This window comes from Chelonoidis abingdonii, chromosome 9 (genome assembly GCF_003597395.2).
Source record: "Chelonoidis abingdonii isolate Lonesome George chromosome 9, CheloAbing_2.0, whole genome shotgun sequence".
Lineage (NCBI taxonomy): Eukaryota > Metazoa > Chordata > Testudines > Testudinidae > Chelonoidis > Chelonoidis abingdonii.
In genome coordinates, this window is record NC_133777.1 from 86,790,457 (window position 1) to 86,805,764 (window position 15,308).

The window sequence follows — 15,308 nt, forward strand, 5'->3', positions numbered from 1 at the left end:
AGAGAAAGGGAAGAATGATTTTTCAATTATTGTGTTTTCTTTAATTTGTAATGGACAGCTTGATTTGGTCATCAAGCCAGTGCAGGACAGTGGAAAAATTGGACTCAGGTTTAATCCTGTTTGTTATAATATGGAGTCATAATGAATAAGAGCCATGTAGAGGCACTGTGTTATAGTAGAGAGGGACATAGACAAAGAATCAGGAGTCCTGGGTTCTTTTTCTGGTTCTGACACTGATCTGCTGTAACACCTTGGGTAGGGGACGATTACAGGAGGGATAGCTCAGTGGTTTGAGCTTTGGCCTGCTAAACCCAAGGTTGTGAGTTCAATCTTTGAGGGGGCCATTTAGGGATCTAGGGCAAAAATCTGTCTGGGGATTGGTCCTGCTTTGAGCAGGGGGTTGGACTAGATGACCTCCTGAGGTCCCTTCCAACCCTGTTGTTCTCTGATTCTAAGTCATTTGCCCTCTCTGTTTTCTGTTTCCCCTCCCACTCTTTGTCTTGTCTATTTAGATTGTAAGCCCGTGGTTTCCAACCTTTTTAAGCACAAGATCACTTTTTGAATTTAAATGCAATCCAGGATCCACCCTGCCCATTCCGCAAAGCTCCACGCCTTCCCCCAAGGCCCCACTGTGCTGACTTCACCCCTCTCCCTTCATTGCTTGCTCTCTCTCACCCTCAGTCAGTTTCACCAGGCTGGGGCAGGGAGTTGGGGTGTGGGCTCTGGGCTGGGGCTGAGGGGTTTGGAGTGTGGGAGGGGGCTCCTGGCTGAGCCTAGGCCAGGGGGTTAGTGCAAGAGGGGGTGAGGATTGCAAGCTCTGGGAGGGAGTTTGGGTGCAGGAGGGGGCTCCAGGCAGGGGGTTGGGGTGCAGGACAGGGTTTGAGGTTCAGGAGAAGGTACAGGGTGCTGGCTCCAGGAGGGGGCTCAGGGCTGGGGCAGAGTGTTGGGGTACAGGAGTGGGTATGGGGTCCTGGCTCCAGGAGGGGGCTCAGGGCTGGGGCAGGGGGTTGGGGTTCAGGAGGAGGTACAGGGTGCTGGCTCCAGGAGGGGGCTCAGGGCTGGGGCAGGGGGTTGGGATGCAGGAGGAGGTACAGGGTGCTGGCTCCAGGAGGGGGCTCAGGGCTGGGGCAGAGTGTTGGGGTACAGGAGCGGGTATGGGGTCCTGGCTCCAGGAGGGGGCTCAGGGCTGGGGCAGGGGGTTGGGGTTCAGGAGGAGGTACAGAGTGCTGGCTCCAGGAGCGAGTTAAGGACTGGAGCAGGGGGTTCTGGGTGCAGGAGGGAGTACAGGGTACTGGCTCCAGGAGGGGGCTCGGGTTGGGGTGCAGGTGGGGTGTGGGCTCCCACCAGGTGGCACTAACCTCGGGTGGTGGCGCAGTGGGGTTAAGGCAGGCTCCCTGCCTGCTCCAGCCCCACGCCGCTCCTGGAAGCTGACGGCATGTCCTTGCTCCGTGACCCTGCGGGGAGTGGCATGTGGCTCTATGCACTGCCGATCCCTGCAGGTACTGCAACTGCAGCTCCCACTGGCCTCAGTTCCCTGTGCCCAGCCAATGGGAGCTGTTGGGGCTGTGCTTGCTGGCAGGAGTAGTGCACGGAAACCCTCTGCCCCCCATGCAGGGACGTGCTGGCCGCTTCCAGGAGCAGCACGGGGCAAGGGCATGCAGGGAGCTTGCCTTAGCCCTGTTGCGTTGATGGACTTTTAGTGGCCAGAGATTGTGATCGACTGGCAGACGCTCCGCAGTCAATCTACTGGTTGGTGACCACTGCTGTAAGCTCTTTCAGTAAAGGACTCTACCTTACTATATGTTCGTAAAGTGCCTAGCACAATCAGTCCTCTATGGCCTCCAGGTACTATTGTAATACATAGAATAGAGAATATGCTGTGTGCACTGATATGGCTCTCCTTGGGCAAGATGACACATTTTACTATGGAGATAGGGGCAAGCTGCTGAAGTCAAGGATCGCTTATATATCTGCGTATCAGGTATGTTGAAGACTGACAATGTTTTTAACTCTTTTCAGCTGTCCTGGATAATGAGAGGATGACAGCAGAGGAGATGGATGAGAGAAGACATCAGAATGTGGCTTATGAGTATCTTTGTCATCTGGAGGAAGCAAAGAGGTAAGGAGAGGAGGCTTGAAACTAATGAGATATTGAGAGGTATTATTGTACCTGCTTAAGAGAGTTTTTGGACATAATTTAGCCCTTGACTGTTGTTGAGTGGCTATATGAGGTAGATAGCTAGAAAATGTGTACATATTGTATAAGTGGGCAAGGAAACAGTATATGAGGTCAGTGCAGAAAACTGTGTTGATGTGATTGGCTTACCCTGTATGCATATGTAATTAAAAAATATTGTATGTGTAAAATTTTATGTCTGCATTATAGGTGGAGAGAGTAGTGACACAGGTAAGACTACCTAACACTTTCCACTATAATCCTCTGTTTTTAGTTTCTTATAACTTTGCCAAAATGTTATGGTTTTGGATGAAATTTTCCATGGTGGGTCTCAGCCTTACGTTTCCACGAACAAGATTTGGGAAAAATAATTTTGCCAATATCAATACATTTTTTCCAAACATTTTGAACAAATCTAGTGCTTTTGAAATTTGGTGGAAAATTTGAAATTTGGCAGGTGATTGGTCTTGGGGTCAGAGAGATGACTGTTGACTCCATGAAAACCCAGTCATACTTGGCCAAGATACAAGATGGAGTATCTTGGCAGTAGAACTTGTTCTACACTTGCTCCTTAATTTTCTGAATGTTCTACCTGTACATGTTTCCAAGCTATACAGAGTTGCATGAGTCTGCCTGCATATCCTTCTCCTTCAAAATATCCTTTAGGAAAAAGCACATTGAGCTGGGAGCCAGGAAACTGTGAATTTAAATCTTACCTCTTCCAGTGATTTGTTGACTATCTGAGCACAAGGTCACTTCTGTAGAGCTGGAAGTAGAACCCACGGCTCTAATATGTCAAACTCAAGTTGAATCCACTTGCGCAGCTTTTCAAAAGAATCTGCTATATTTATGTGCATGGTTATGCACCTTGCAAAATGGGGCTACTTCTGTACGTATATCTCACTGTTTCAGTGCCTGATGTATTCCTCTCTAGAAACTGGTTCATAAACCACATGATAGTACTTCAGCTCCAGTGGTAGAGGTCTAGGCTGCAGTGCTGAAAATCCCAGGTTCAAGCTCTGCTGACCACTCATTCAATGATCAGTGCGTGTTATGGAAATTGTTTTTCAGTTTACTTCCTTCCAGATCAATATGAAGATGTCCTGATAGTGAGGCTTACTGGTTCTGCTGAGTGAGCAGGATTCCATTTTCTGTTTCCATCTGTTGTAGGCTGAATGAGGTATTGTCTAATTCCCATAAGCTCAGCTGGAGCTTTGTGTCAGCTCCTGTTTGGACTTCTGCCGATGTTTCTTCCCAGCTTCCTTTTCTGTTTCATTGGTGACCTCATGAGTTGGCTGGGAGTGACAGTTTGGACTGGAAATGTGTCTGACGAAGTGGGTATTCACCCACGAAAGCTTATTCTCCAATACAACTATTAGTCTTTAAGGTGCCACAGGACTCATTGCTTTTTGCAGTTTGGACTGGAAATATATTGGAATGTGCATGTAGAGCTGTATTTTCTGAGCAGTGGGTGAAGGATGGGGGAGGATTGGAATAGACTACCACTATCTTTTCCTCGTTCTGAATACTTTCCTTATGACTCATTGGAAATAGTAATGAAAAGCAGAAAGGGAACTGAGGAGCAGCAACTGCTTGTGCTGAATTAAATTTAGAGTAGCATTTGTTTTGTTTTCATTTTGTTTTTTTATGGTGGTGTGGATGGGGCATGTGGAAGAACATGGTACTCATTGAAAAGGGGGAGGAACTATACATACTGAGTAGTAAACTTTGTCCAAGTCTGTCAGATTTGCCATACTGATTCTTGACTTTAAGGCTCTGTTAAGCTTTTTGTCGTACTTCTTTGTATGATGAGAGATGACATGCTAATTGTGTTCTTCTTGCCCTCTGAGTAACCAGTTGAGCCAATTCTGCCTCTTTTTAATGGTCAGAGATTAAGGCAATTAGCTGTTACAATAAGATGCTTTTGTTGTTTAGAAGGTGTTGAATGTATAGTAATTCTATTTCCAAGAATTATGGGCTTAGAATTTGTTTGAAAATTTCTCCCTGCCTCTGGGGTGGCATTTTTGGCATACACAGCACACATGGTAGAGTTGATGCTAGGGAGGGAAAGCAGTCAAGTTCATATTCACCAACTGTTGGCACAGGCAATGGGACTACAAAGAAGGCATTTAATAAATATTTTTAAAGGAGAAAATGAAGTTGGCTCTGAGGATATAGAGGCATGCTTTAGTTCAACCATTAGTTGTAAGGGTCGATGCCTGAATCACTGGGTGAAATCTGTGGCCAGTGTTATGCAGGAAGTCAGACTAGATCAGGGGTCTCAAACACACAGCCCATGGGCCTCATGTGGCTCTTGTGCATGGACCGTCAAGCTCTCCGTGCCCCCCCCACCCCCGGCTCCTTTGCCTACCCACGGGATTGCCTCCTGTGGTGCTGTGAGCCCTGCACCGCTCTCTGAAGCAGCTGGCAGCACGTCCCTTCAGTCCAGGGGGGGAGGGGTAAGGAGGCAGAGGGCTCCTGCGTTGCCTCCTTCCAGGCATCACCCCATGCAGCTCCCATTGGCCGGGAACAGGGAACCATGACCAATGGGAGCTTCATGGGAGGTACCTGGAGGTGCGGCAAGAGCAGCAGATGCACAGAACGCTGAGCCCGTCCCCCTCCCTCAGGGTCTACATAGACACAGTTCTAGCTTCTTCCTGGAACAGAGCAGCGCGGGGCTGGGGGCCGGGGCAGGCAGGCAGGGAGCCTGCCCTGGCCCCAGTGCGCGCCTTTGCCACCCCAGAGCCGCTCTAGGTAAGCGGCGCTGGGCTGGAGCTCGTACACTGAACCCCTCCTGCACCCCGACTCCCTGCCCTGAGCCCCGTGCCATATCCTGGAACCATCCTGCACTCCCTGCCCTGAGCCACCTGCTGTAACCTGCACCCTGACCCCGTGCCGCACCCCCTCACCCTCTTGCACCCCCACACACCCACTCCTTGCCCTGAGCCCCTACCGCACCCTGCACCCTTTCTGCACCCCCTGGGGCAGTGCTGGGGTGGGGACTTCGGGGAAGGGGTTGGAATGGGGCAGGGAAGGGTTGGGAAGAGGCAGGGCCTAATGGAAGTGGTGGAGTGGGGGCGGGGCCAGAGGCCGCGAGGGGTGTGTGTCAGTGATGTGGCCCTTGGGTCAATGCACTAGTCCTCATGTGGCCCTCGTGGTCATTTGAGTTTGAGACCCCTGGACTAGATGATCATAACGGTCCCTCTTGGCCTCAATCTATGAATTATAGAAGTCCACGTGGCAGGAAATGAGACCCTTTCAGGGTTTTTCTGCTTTGTACATTGTTTTCTTCTTAATTAATTGTGAAGCCAACAGGTTCTGCTTATATCAGAACTCCACAAAAATTCTGTCTACTTGTCTGAGACAGTAACTCTCTTCCTCTCTCCTGTCCAAAGATTTTTGCTGAGACTCTCAAGTGCCTTCCCATTGTGTCTCCTTTTTCACATCTTCTGAGCTGGTATCTCGGTATTTTGTTTGGTGCAGTAGTTTAGACCTATGCTGTGAAAGCTGTATTTATGTTAAAACAACAACAAAAAGTTTGGGTTCTGGCATCTCCCCTAGGATTCCTGTGCTGCTGTCTGATCATGCTTTAGCAAGTATGGATACAGGGCAGGCAGTTTTCTGTGGAGAATTGCCTCTTCAGATCAAATGTGTACATCTACTGCGCGTCCCATGCCAAGTGAAATAAAGACAGTTGGGATTATGGTCTATTATAGAATTTAGCACTGACCATTCAGATCTGCAGGAGAGTGTGCCTTTACTGCTTTCTACATGGTTCTGGGACCCATCCCATAGGGATGAGGTAGTGTTTCCAAAAGAAGTAGATGGTTGTGATACACATAGCTATCAGTGATGTAGAGGAAGGTAGAACAGAGGTCCTGCAAGCCAAATTTAGGCGGCAAGATAAGAGATTTAAAGTCCAGGACCTCCACAGTAGCATTCTCTGAAAGTCTTCCAGTTTCACATGCTCCCTGCCAGTTGGGAAGAATTCCAGGGTCTTAATGCATGGATGAGACAATGGTGTTGGGAGGAGGGATTTAGGTTTATTAGGAACTGGGGAACCTTTTGGGAAAGGAGCAACTTATACAGGAAGGACGGGCTCCAGCTAAATTGAAATGGAACTGGATTTCTGGCATGTACAATTAAAAAGATTGTAGAAGAATTTTTAAACTAAAGGCTGGGGAGAGCTGACAGGTGTGGAGGAGCACATGGTTCAGACAGAGACATCCCTTAAGGGAGGATTTATTTAAAAGGGATGTTCTATATCAGGGGTTCTCAAACTGGGAGTCAGGACCCCTCAGGGGGTCGCGAGGTTATTACATGAGGGGTTGCGAGCTGTCAGCCTTCACCTCAAACCCCACTTTACCTCCAGGATTTATAATCGTGTTCAATATATAAAAAAGTGTTTTTAAATGATAATTGGAGGCACACTCAGAGAGTTACTATGTGAAAGGGTCACCGGTACAAAAGTTTGAGAACCACTGCTTTATATCCTAGTAAAGATGAGAGAGGATGGAAGTTGATAAAGTACAGGTCAGAACTGAAAAGAAACAGTTAAGCAAAAAAGAGTCCCATTGAATTACATCACATGAAGACAGACACCTAAATATTGACAGATTTTATAAGTGCTTGTATACATATGGTAGAAGTCTAAATACTAAGATGGATGAACTTGATTACCTGGTATTAGAGAGCTATTGCCAGGACTATACTGGCTGGTGTTCCTCAATTTGCTTGCGGTAGCCTGGCATTGCACTCTGTAGGACCAAAATAAGTACGCTCTAGGAATTATTTTGGGGAAGTTCTGTGGCCTATATACCTCTATACAAGAGTTAAGACTAGATGATCACAATGGTCCTTTCTGGCCTTTGAATCTATGAATACCCAATAATGTTTGAAATACACCTCTACCCTGATATAACACGGTCCTCGGGAGCCAAAAAATCTTACCGCGTTATAGGTGAAACTGTGTTCTATCGAGCTTGCTTTCAGCCGCTGGAGTGTGCACCCCCCCCCCCCCAAGCACTCCATTGCCACGTTATATTCGAATTCATGTTATATCGGCGTAGAAGTGTACTGGATTTTGGAGCTGGTTCTTGGTGCTGGGCACTAGATGAGATTGGAAGAAGTCCATTGATATAAATTTAACTAGGATATTGCCCCTAGCATGGGCAGACCTGGTGGAGAAGCAGGGAAAGCCAGTTTTTCAAGGAAAGAGAAGAAACTGCTTTCCATCTCTTGGTATTTTGTTAGGTAGAATGTGTGGTTTCAGAGTAGCAGCCATGCTCGTCTGTATCCGCAAAAAGAACAGGAGTACTTGTGGCACCTTAGAGACTAACAAATTTATTTGAGCATAAGCTTTCGTGGGCATCCGAAGAAGTGGGCTATAGTCCCCGAAAGCTTATGCTCAAATAAATTTGTTAGTTTATAAGGTGCTACAAGTACTCCTGTTCTATTTGTAGAGTATGTGGTTATTCAGAGAGTCTCACTCCTGCATGGCTTGTCATTTTTAGTGTGAATTGAGTTGCTGGTTATTGGTTACTCCTGGATCAGTTTTGGCAACTAGTTGACAGTTTAATTGTGATCACTGAAGTTCAGCTTGGGAGATTTTCTCCTGCAAATGAATTTGTGCCAGATTCTCGCTAGAGTTTCTGTTGCTGCAGTTGCGTGTTTCAGATGCTGTGCAAAGCCGTGCAGCAGGAGAAAGCTAGAATTAGTTACCTGTTGACAGGAAGTCATTTTGAAGCAAAGATTCTCACCATTTTCTCATTTCCTCACCAGGGTACTATCTTTGACTCCTTTTTAGGAGAGGCCTGTCTTTGGTTTCAGCTTTGGTAGTAGGTTCAGGTTTGTCTGAAGCTCTCCTATCCCAAAACACACTTCTTAGCTGTGTGTATGGGAAACCTCATTCTCCTGCTTTTTGCCTTCCCTCTAGATTACTAGAAGAGGAAAAGACAAACACTTCTTTCCCTACTTCCCAACCCCCTCTGTCTCAATTTTACATTCTGAATAAAGGCTTTACAGAGACCATTAGATTCTGGAGAAGTGGGTGAGTTTCAGCAGCTAGAAAGGGAGTTTGGGCTTGTTATTTTTCATAGATTTTAAGGCTGGAAGAAACCATTATGATCATCCAGTCTGACTTTTTGTATAACACAGTCAACAAACTTTCACAAAGTGATTTCTGCTTTAAGCCCATATGTCAAGGTTTTTCCCCCACTTTGAACTTTAAGGTACAAAAAGTGGGGACCTACATGAACACTTTTAAGCTTAATTACTGTCTTAAATCTGGTACGTTGCCACCAGCCAGAATTTAGTGTCTGGCACACTTTCTGTTCCCCCAAAACCTTCCCTGGGAAGCCCAGACCCAAACCCCTTGGGTCTTAAAACAAGGAGAAATCAATCAGGTTATTAAAAAGAAAGCTTTTAATTAAAGAAAGAAAAGGTAAAAATGATCTCTGTAAAATCAGGATGAAAATGCTTTACAGGGTATTCACATTCATATAGACCAGAGGGACTCCTCCACTATCCTTAGATTCAAAGTTAGAGCAAACAGAGGTAAAAAATCCTTCAGCAAAGGAACACATTTACAAGTTAAGAAAACAAACATAAGACTAATCCGCCTTGCCTGGCTATTACTTACAATTTTGAAACATGAAAGACTGATTCAGAAAGATTGGGAAAGCCTGGGTGTACGTCTGGTCCCTCTTAGCCCCAAGAGCGAACAACACAAAAAGCACAAACAAAGACTTCCCTCCACCAAGATTTGAAAGTATTTTGTCCCCTTATTGGTCCTCTGGTCAGGTGTCGGCCAGGTTTACTGAGCTTCTTAACCCTTTACAGGTAAAAGAGACATTGACCCTTAGCTATCTGTTTATGACACCATAACTTCTGGGAAGAGTGATTTAAATCAAGGTAATTTTAAATAATTTAAAACAGTTAAAATGATTTAAATCATGCTTGGGCTTTGTGAAACCAATTTAAAATGTGTGCTATTGCAACTCTATTAAATTAAAACGCTTGTTTTAGAACGCCGCTCATTTGAGTTTTACAAAACTGCTATAGACATAAAACAAAATATTGAAAATTAAGGCCGTGATCCTGCACTTATTTAAGCAGGTATACAACTTTACTTACATGAATAATCCCCTATACTTGACTTCAGTGGGATTACTCATGCTTAAATGGGGTTAACGATACTGGCCTCCTTTATAAAGCTCTTTGAGATCTATGGATGAAAAGTGCTTTGTAAGAACTAGGTATTAAAGTTAAGCATATGCGTAAGTGTTTGTAGCATCAAGGTTTAAAATTGTGTTTTTGAATAAATTGATTTGAAATATTTTTCATAATCTTAATATATATATAAACACAGGGCAAAATTGTCAAAGCCTATGTTTAGGTACCTAAGGGTGGGATTTTCAAAAGCTCCTGAAGTGACTTAGGAGCACAAGTCCCATCAGCATCAAACTGGAAATCCCGATAGAAGTATTCAGGTTTTTTGACTTGTAGACATTCAGTTTATGGGAAGGTGGTGTGGGTTGCAAATGTAGCCTGGGCTATCTGCAGTTTTGTGTTTTGGTGTATGTTCTCATAGTTAGGATGTTAATAAGGCTGTGGACTTATTTTCTAGCATAGACGAGCACTTTAAATGTGAAATTTGCAAAATCTGAAATTCTACTAACAGGAAATTAATTAAAGAAACAAGAGCAAACCATCCACTTCATCAATTGAAGACTGTAAAATAGAAAGAAAGTAAATAACTAACATGTAAATTAAAAAATCTGATTTAAATAATATATATTTGGATCATTGCCAGCAGATCTAGGGAAGTGATTATTCCCCTCTATTCAGCATTGGTGAGACCACATCTGGAGTATTGCGTCCAGTTTTGGGTCCCCCACTACCGAAAGAATGTGGAGAAACTAGAGAGAGTCCAGCGGAGGGCAATGAAAATGATCAGCGGGCTGGGGCACATGACTTATGAGGAGAGGCTGAGGGAACTGGGCTTGTTTAGTCTGCAGAAGAGAAGAATGAGGGGGGATTTAATAGCAGCCTTCAATTACCTGAAGGGGGTTCCAAAGAGAATGGATCTCAGCTGTTCTCAGTGGTGGGAAATGACAGAACAAGGGGCAATGGTCTCAAGTTGCAGTGGGGGCTGTCTAGGCTGGACATTAGGAAAAGCTTTTTCACTAGGAGGGTGGTGAAGCACTGGAATGGGTTACCTAGGGAGGTGGTGGAATCTCCGTCCTTAGAGTTTTTAAGGCCCGGCTTGACGAAGCCCTTGCTGGGATGATTTAGTTGGTGTTGGTCCTGCTTTGAGGAGGGAGTTGGACTAGACGACCTCCTGAGGTGTCTTCCAACCCTAATCTTCCATGATTCTGTGATTCTATATTTGTGTTCAACCTGAGGAGGGCATTCTGTGCATAGTGGTAACATAGAGCTAATTGTGGAGAAAAGCAGATAAACAGGATATTGAGAAGGACATCATTGGTGGAGCAGAGAGAGTGTGATAGAATGATGTGATAGAAGAAAAGTTTGGCTAAACAAAGTTTTTCATGGCCTTGAAGGTGAATGGAAGAGGAGCAAGGAGTAACTTGTGTGTTGGAGAGGCCAAGGAAGAGGAGGTTATAGTAATCAAGACAAGATGGTGAGGTCCTGGATGAGAATTTTAGGTGACTGGACAGATAGCAAATGTCATATTTTAAAGATGTTGTGGAGGAAGCAGTATCACAGGGTTCTCAGACTGGGGGTCAGGACCCCTCAGGGGGTCATGAGGTTATTACATGCGGGGTCACGAGCTGCCAGGGTCCATCCCAAACCCTGCTTTGCCTCCAGCATTTATAATAATGTTAAATATATAAACCAGTATTTTTCATTTATGGAGAGTGGGGGGCACACTTAGAGGCTTACTATGTGAAAGGGGTCACCAGTAAAAAAAAAAGTTTGAGAACCACTGCAGTATCAGAATTTAGACATAGCCTGGTTGTACAGTGTGGAGGAGAGAGATAATGTTGATGTTGTCAACAATGATAGAAAATGTGGGGAGTGGGAAAGTTTTGGAGGGAAGATGTGGGGCTTGCTCTTGACCACACTAAATTTGAAAGTGATGGAGAGGCTTCCAGGAACACATGTGGGATTGGATTGAGAGAGGCAGTTCAGTAGTGGAGAGGATAGCTTTAAGAGTCAATACTTTAAAGATTATAGTTGAAACCATGCGAACAGATCTGGATCAAAGAAAAGGTGTAGAAAGAGAGAGAGAGAAGAGTGGACTGAAGACAAAGCTCTTACAGAACATGGTAGAGGATAAGAGGAGAATCCATTGAAAGATGCTGAAGACATGACCAGAAAGACAGAAGGCGGACCAGTGCTGAGTTTTAAAGCTTAAGGAGAACAGTATTTTGAGAAGGAAAGTATTAATGACCATGTTTAAGGCAGAAGAAAGGTTGAGAAGGATGAGGATGGAGAAGAGGCCCTGAGATATGGCCAGAAAGAGATTGTTAGAGACTTCAATGGGTGTATTTAAGTGGAGTAGAAAGGGTGGAAACTGGACTAAAAGGGATCCAGGGCAGAATTGGAGGAAAGGAGCTCAAGGTAATTGATGTGAACAATTGTATATGGCAGTACTGAAGGAAGAGTGAATAGATTTGTAATGGAGGACATCTGCATTACCATGCACAGACTTTCTCCAAAGGCAACCAGCAGCATGAGAACAGGAGTGGAGAAACAGGAAGTGAACCAGAGCTGGAGGTTTGTGAGGGAGAGACTTTTTGCACTGGAGAAGAGATGGCAAAGGAGTTGAGGGTTAAGTGAAAGGACTAAGCATAGTGTAATTATTTAAATAAATAGTGTTCATTTCAAGGTCTGTTCTTTGAGCCAGATGTTCCTCTTTTGTTATCAGAAGTGATTCATGCTTATTTCATTAAGGAAAATTATATGCTGCACATGCTAGATACCTTGTTTTCAGTTGCTTTAAATGTGTCCATTTTAACAAACTGTCTCAGATGTGTGCAATGACTGTTCTTGTACATACTAAGTTTGAAAATCACACTGGTTTTGAGTTTTTGATGAAAAAAAGTACAATTACCTTCCCCCTCCCTCCCAAAAGAGTAAGAGACGTATTTCATACTTCACTAATTCAGAAGGCTGGCTGAATTTTCTTTAAACTTTTCTAAGGTTAACCTGTGGACGGAGAGTGGCATGAGAAATTTCAGAGCAAAAAATAGGGGTTTAGTGCTGTAATAGTAATATTTCACTCTAATGTAGCCAGTGGAAGAGTAAATTGGGAACTTCCATCTCTGTGGTAGTCTTACAATCATGTTGCTTTCCGGCTCTACAGTGTGGTTTCTTTTTTTCAATTGTGTCACTTTCTACCTAGACAAATCAATGTTTCCACCCTAACTGAATCCCAGGCTGCAATCCTAGCTCCCTATTTGCCATCTCTGATTCCTTTCTTAAATCTTAGCTTTCTTGCCCACAATTTTCACTCTAACAGGATCTCAGACATTTTGAAGGAGAAAATCAATACAGTTTGATGTGACCTTCCTCTTGCTGCCCTCCATTCTGCCCTTGGCCTCATCATGGACAGGGAAGCGTCTGCTCTCCTCTTTATAATTCCTGCATTTGTCCCAATGACTCTCTCCTTCACTCTCAGTCTCACTCTCCTCAGGCTTCCTCTCCTCACAATACCAGCATGCTTTAGTCTCCCTCTTAATGAGGAAACAAGCCCATGATCCCTCCTGCTTGCCTGTTTGTCACCCTGTCTCCCCTTTATCTCCAGGTTTATTCAAGTGCTGTTTAGAACTGCTGCCTTGAATTCCTCTCCTCCAGTTCCATCCTTGACCACTCCAATCTGGATTTTGTCTCCTCTGCTCAGCTGGAACTGCTCTCATGAAGGTTCTGAATGACCATTTCCTGGCCAAATCATAGGACCTCCACTTCTACATCCTGCTTGATCTCTGCATGGCTTTGGCCATACCGTACTTGCTAAAATACTGCATTCCTTTGGCTTTGGTGACTCCACCCTTCCCATGGTTCTTCAACCACTCCATCAGTGTCTTGTTTGGTGGGTCCTTCTCCCTTCTTCAGTAGGTGTCCTGTCCCACCACTTTCCCCACCACCCCACCCCAAGGCTCTGTCTTTGGCTCCTACTGTTCTTTCTTTACACCCTATATGTAGGTGCTCTTATCTACAAACATAGCTTCAAATACCTTCTCTACTCTAATGGCTTGCAAATGTACATATCTTGTGAAGGCCTATCTCCCTCCCTCCCTCTAATCTCGCATCTTGGCCTTTACTTTCTAACATCACTACATGGATGTCTAGCTGATAACTTAAGATCAGCATGATCAAAACTGAGTTTTTGATCTTTCTCCCCCCGCTCCTCCCAAATCTTACCCTCTCCCACATTTCTCTGCACCATCCTCCTCCTAGTCACTCAGGCCTGTAATCTGGAAATCATCTTTCTCATCCGCCCTCTCTCTTGACACAGAGATGAAGGCCATATACAGGTCTTGAAACTTTCTATCTGCATAAAATTTCAAAGATTTGAGCTTTTCTCTCTACATAGACTGCCAAGGCTGTTCAGGCTCATCATTCATGACTCAGCTATCTCATTCTCTCTGGCCTTGCTGCTTCCCATATTGTCCCTCTCAAGTCCATTCAAAACATAACTGCAAGGATCATCTTTCTGCCTTGTCACATCATTACCCCCTCTTTGCCTCCATCCAATGGCTGCTGCTCCTCCTCCATTGCATCAGATGCAATCTCCTTATCCTTGCGTTTATGGTCCTTCCCAGGTTAGCTGAACCCTTTCTATTAGGTCTCCTAATTTATCAAGCTGTCAGCCTCTACCTTTGCTTGACCACTGACAACAGTCTTGATTATTTGCCTTATTGCTTCTCCCTAAAACATCTCTGTACTTTTCCCCATGCAGTCCTCTATGCATGGGAAAGATTCATCAAACAGTAAAATTTGGAGAGCTGCTACTGTATGTTCTTTTAAATTCTTTCTTAAAATTTGTCTTTGCTGTGGTGCCTACAAATCTCATCTGTATGGCATTGGTTAGACAAGTGCCAGACTATGACTTCTGCTTTACTGCAAAACTATTTGCTTTAATTATCTCCAATACCACCCCCCCATCTCATTTGTCTGTTTTGTTCACCTGTTTAATCCTGTCTAGCATGTTGATTGTAAGGTCTTCAGGGCAGAGACTTTTTGTTTGTACTTTGTCAAGCACAGTAGGGCTGTGATCTGTTACTGGGGTTCCTAAATGCTACTGTAATTGAAATGATTAATAATAATCCTATCAAGCTGCTGCAGAAGACTGCTCTGCCTGGCTGAGGGAGAGGAAGGGCATTCCCTATTTTTCTGCATACGTGGGTGCACGTAAATTTCTAGTGGCTTGGGAGATTACTGGTTCAATTGGTATTACTCATGTTAAACTATAAGGAATCGTTCTCCAACTAGCAGAATCTCTCAAAGCTGAAGGCACTGTTTAAATAAACTGTGGGAGAACACCTGTTCATTCCAGAAGAGATTGTTCTGTGTGGCCACATTGAGATTGTTTTGCCTGTGAACATCTCTGTGATACAGGCTAGTAGGGGCAAAACATTGAAGCAGATTTGGATCATATCCATTGTATGTATCCTGTGTCTGAAGCAGTGTGGGAACTACATCCACTTTCTGTTAAATTAGTGCCGTGTCCTTTGCTTGGGACTATACATTCAAGCCATATGGAAATTGCAACTACTGAAGAATATTAACTGAATTTTCCTGCTTTGGATTCTCTTCTTGTGCATGAAAAGGTTAAAATGTGTAGTAACTGCTGCTTGGCATTGCACTAGGTGTGTCACTTGGCTGCCTCCTCAGTTCTTTGCAACATTCCAGGCAGGCTGCCGATTGGGAAGAGTGGAAAGCCAACACTGAAGCTTGTTTTTACTTGATGGCAGTTGCAGAGGGTGGTGGAGATTGTAAATTAGACATTCTCTTTGCTGGATCCCCTGGGACCTAGATAATGAACTGCTTATTGTGCTTTTTCCTCGAGAAGCTGTGAATGGAAGTTTGTCTCATCTCAAGAATCCAAGAGTGGGAATTTGCAGTTCTGTCGAGCTACTTGTCTATAGGGAATTCACAGATT

The 15,308-nt window shown here is 44.6% G+C and overlaps 1 protein-coding gene across 3 annotated transcripts in view; it reads left to right on the forward strand.

The window, feature by feature from the left end:
* The window catches only part of LOC116818044 (ras GTPase-activating-like protein IQGAP1), a 122,799-nt gene that overhangs the window by 8,097 nt on the left and 99,394 nt on the right, over positions 1–15,308 (forward strand). For all 3 annotated transcript variants that reach the window (XM_032768660.2, XM_032768658.2, XM_075069781.1), the window contains exon 2: positions 2,020–2,119. In XM_032768660.2, the coding sequence (XP_032624551.1) occupies positions 2,020–2,119 (100 nt within the window). The remainder of the gene's footprint in view (positions 1–2,019; positions 2,120–15,308) is intronic.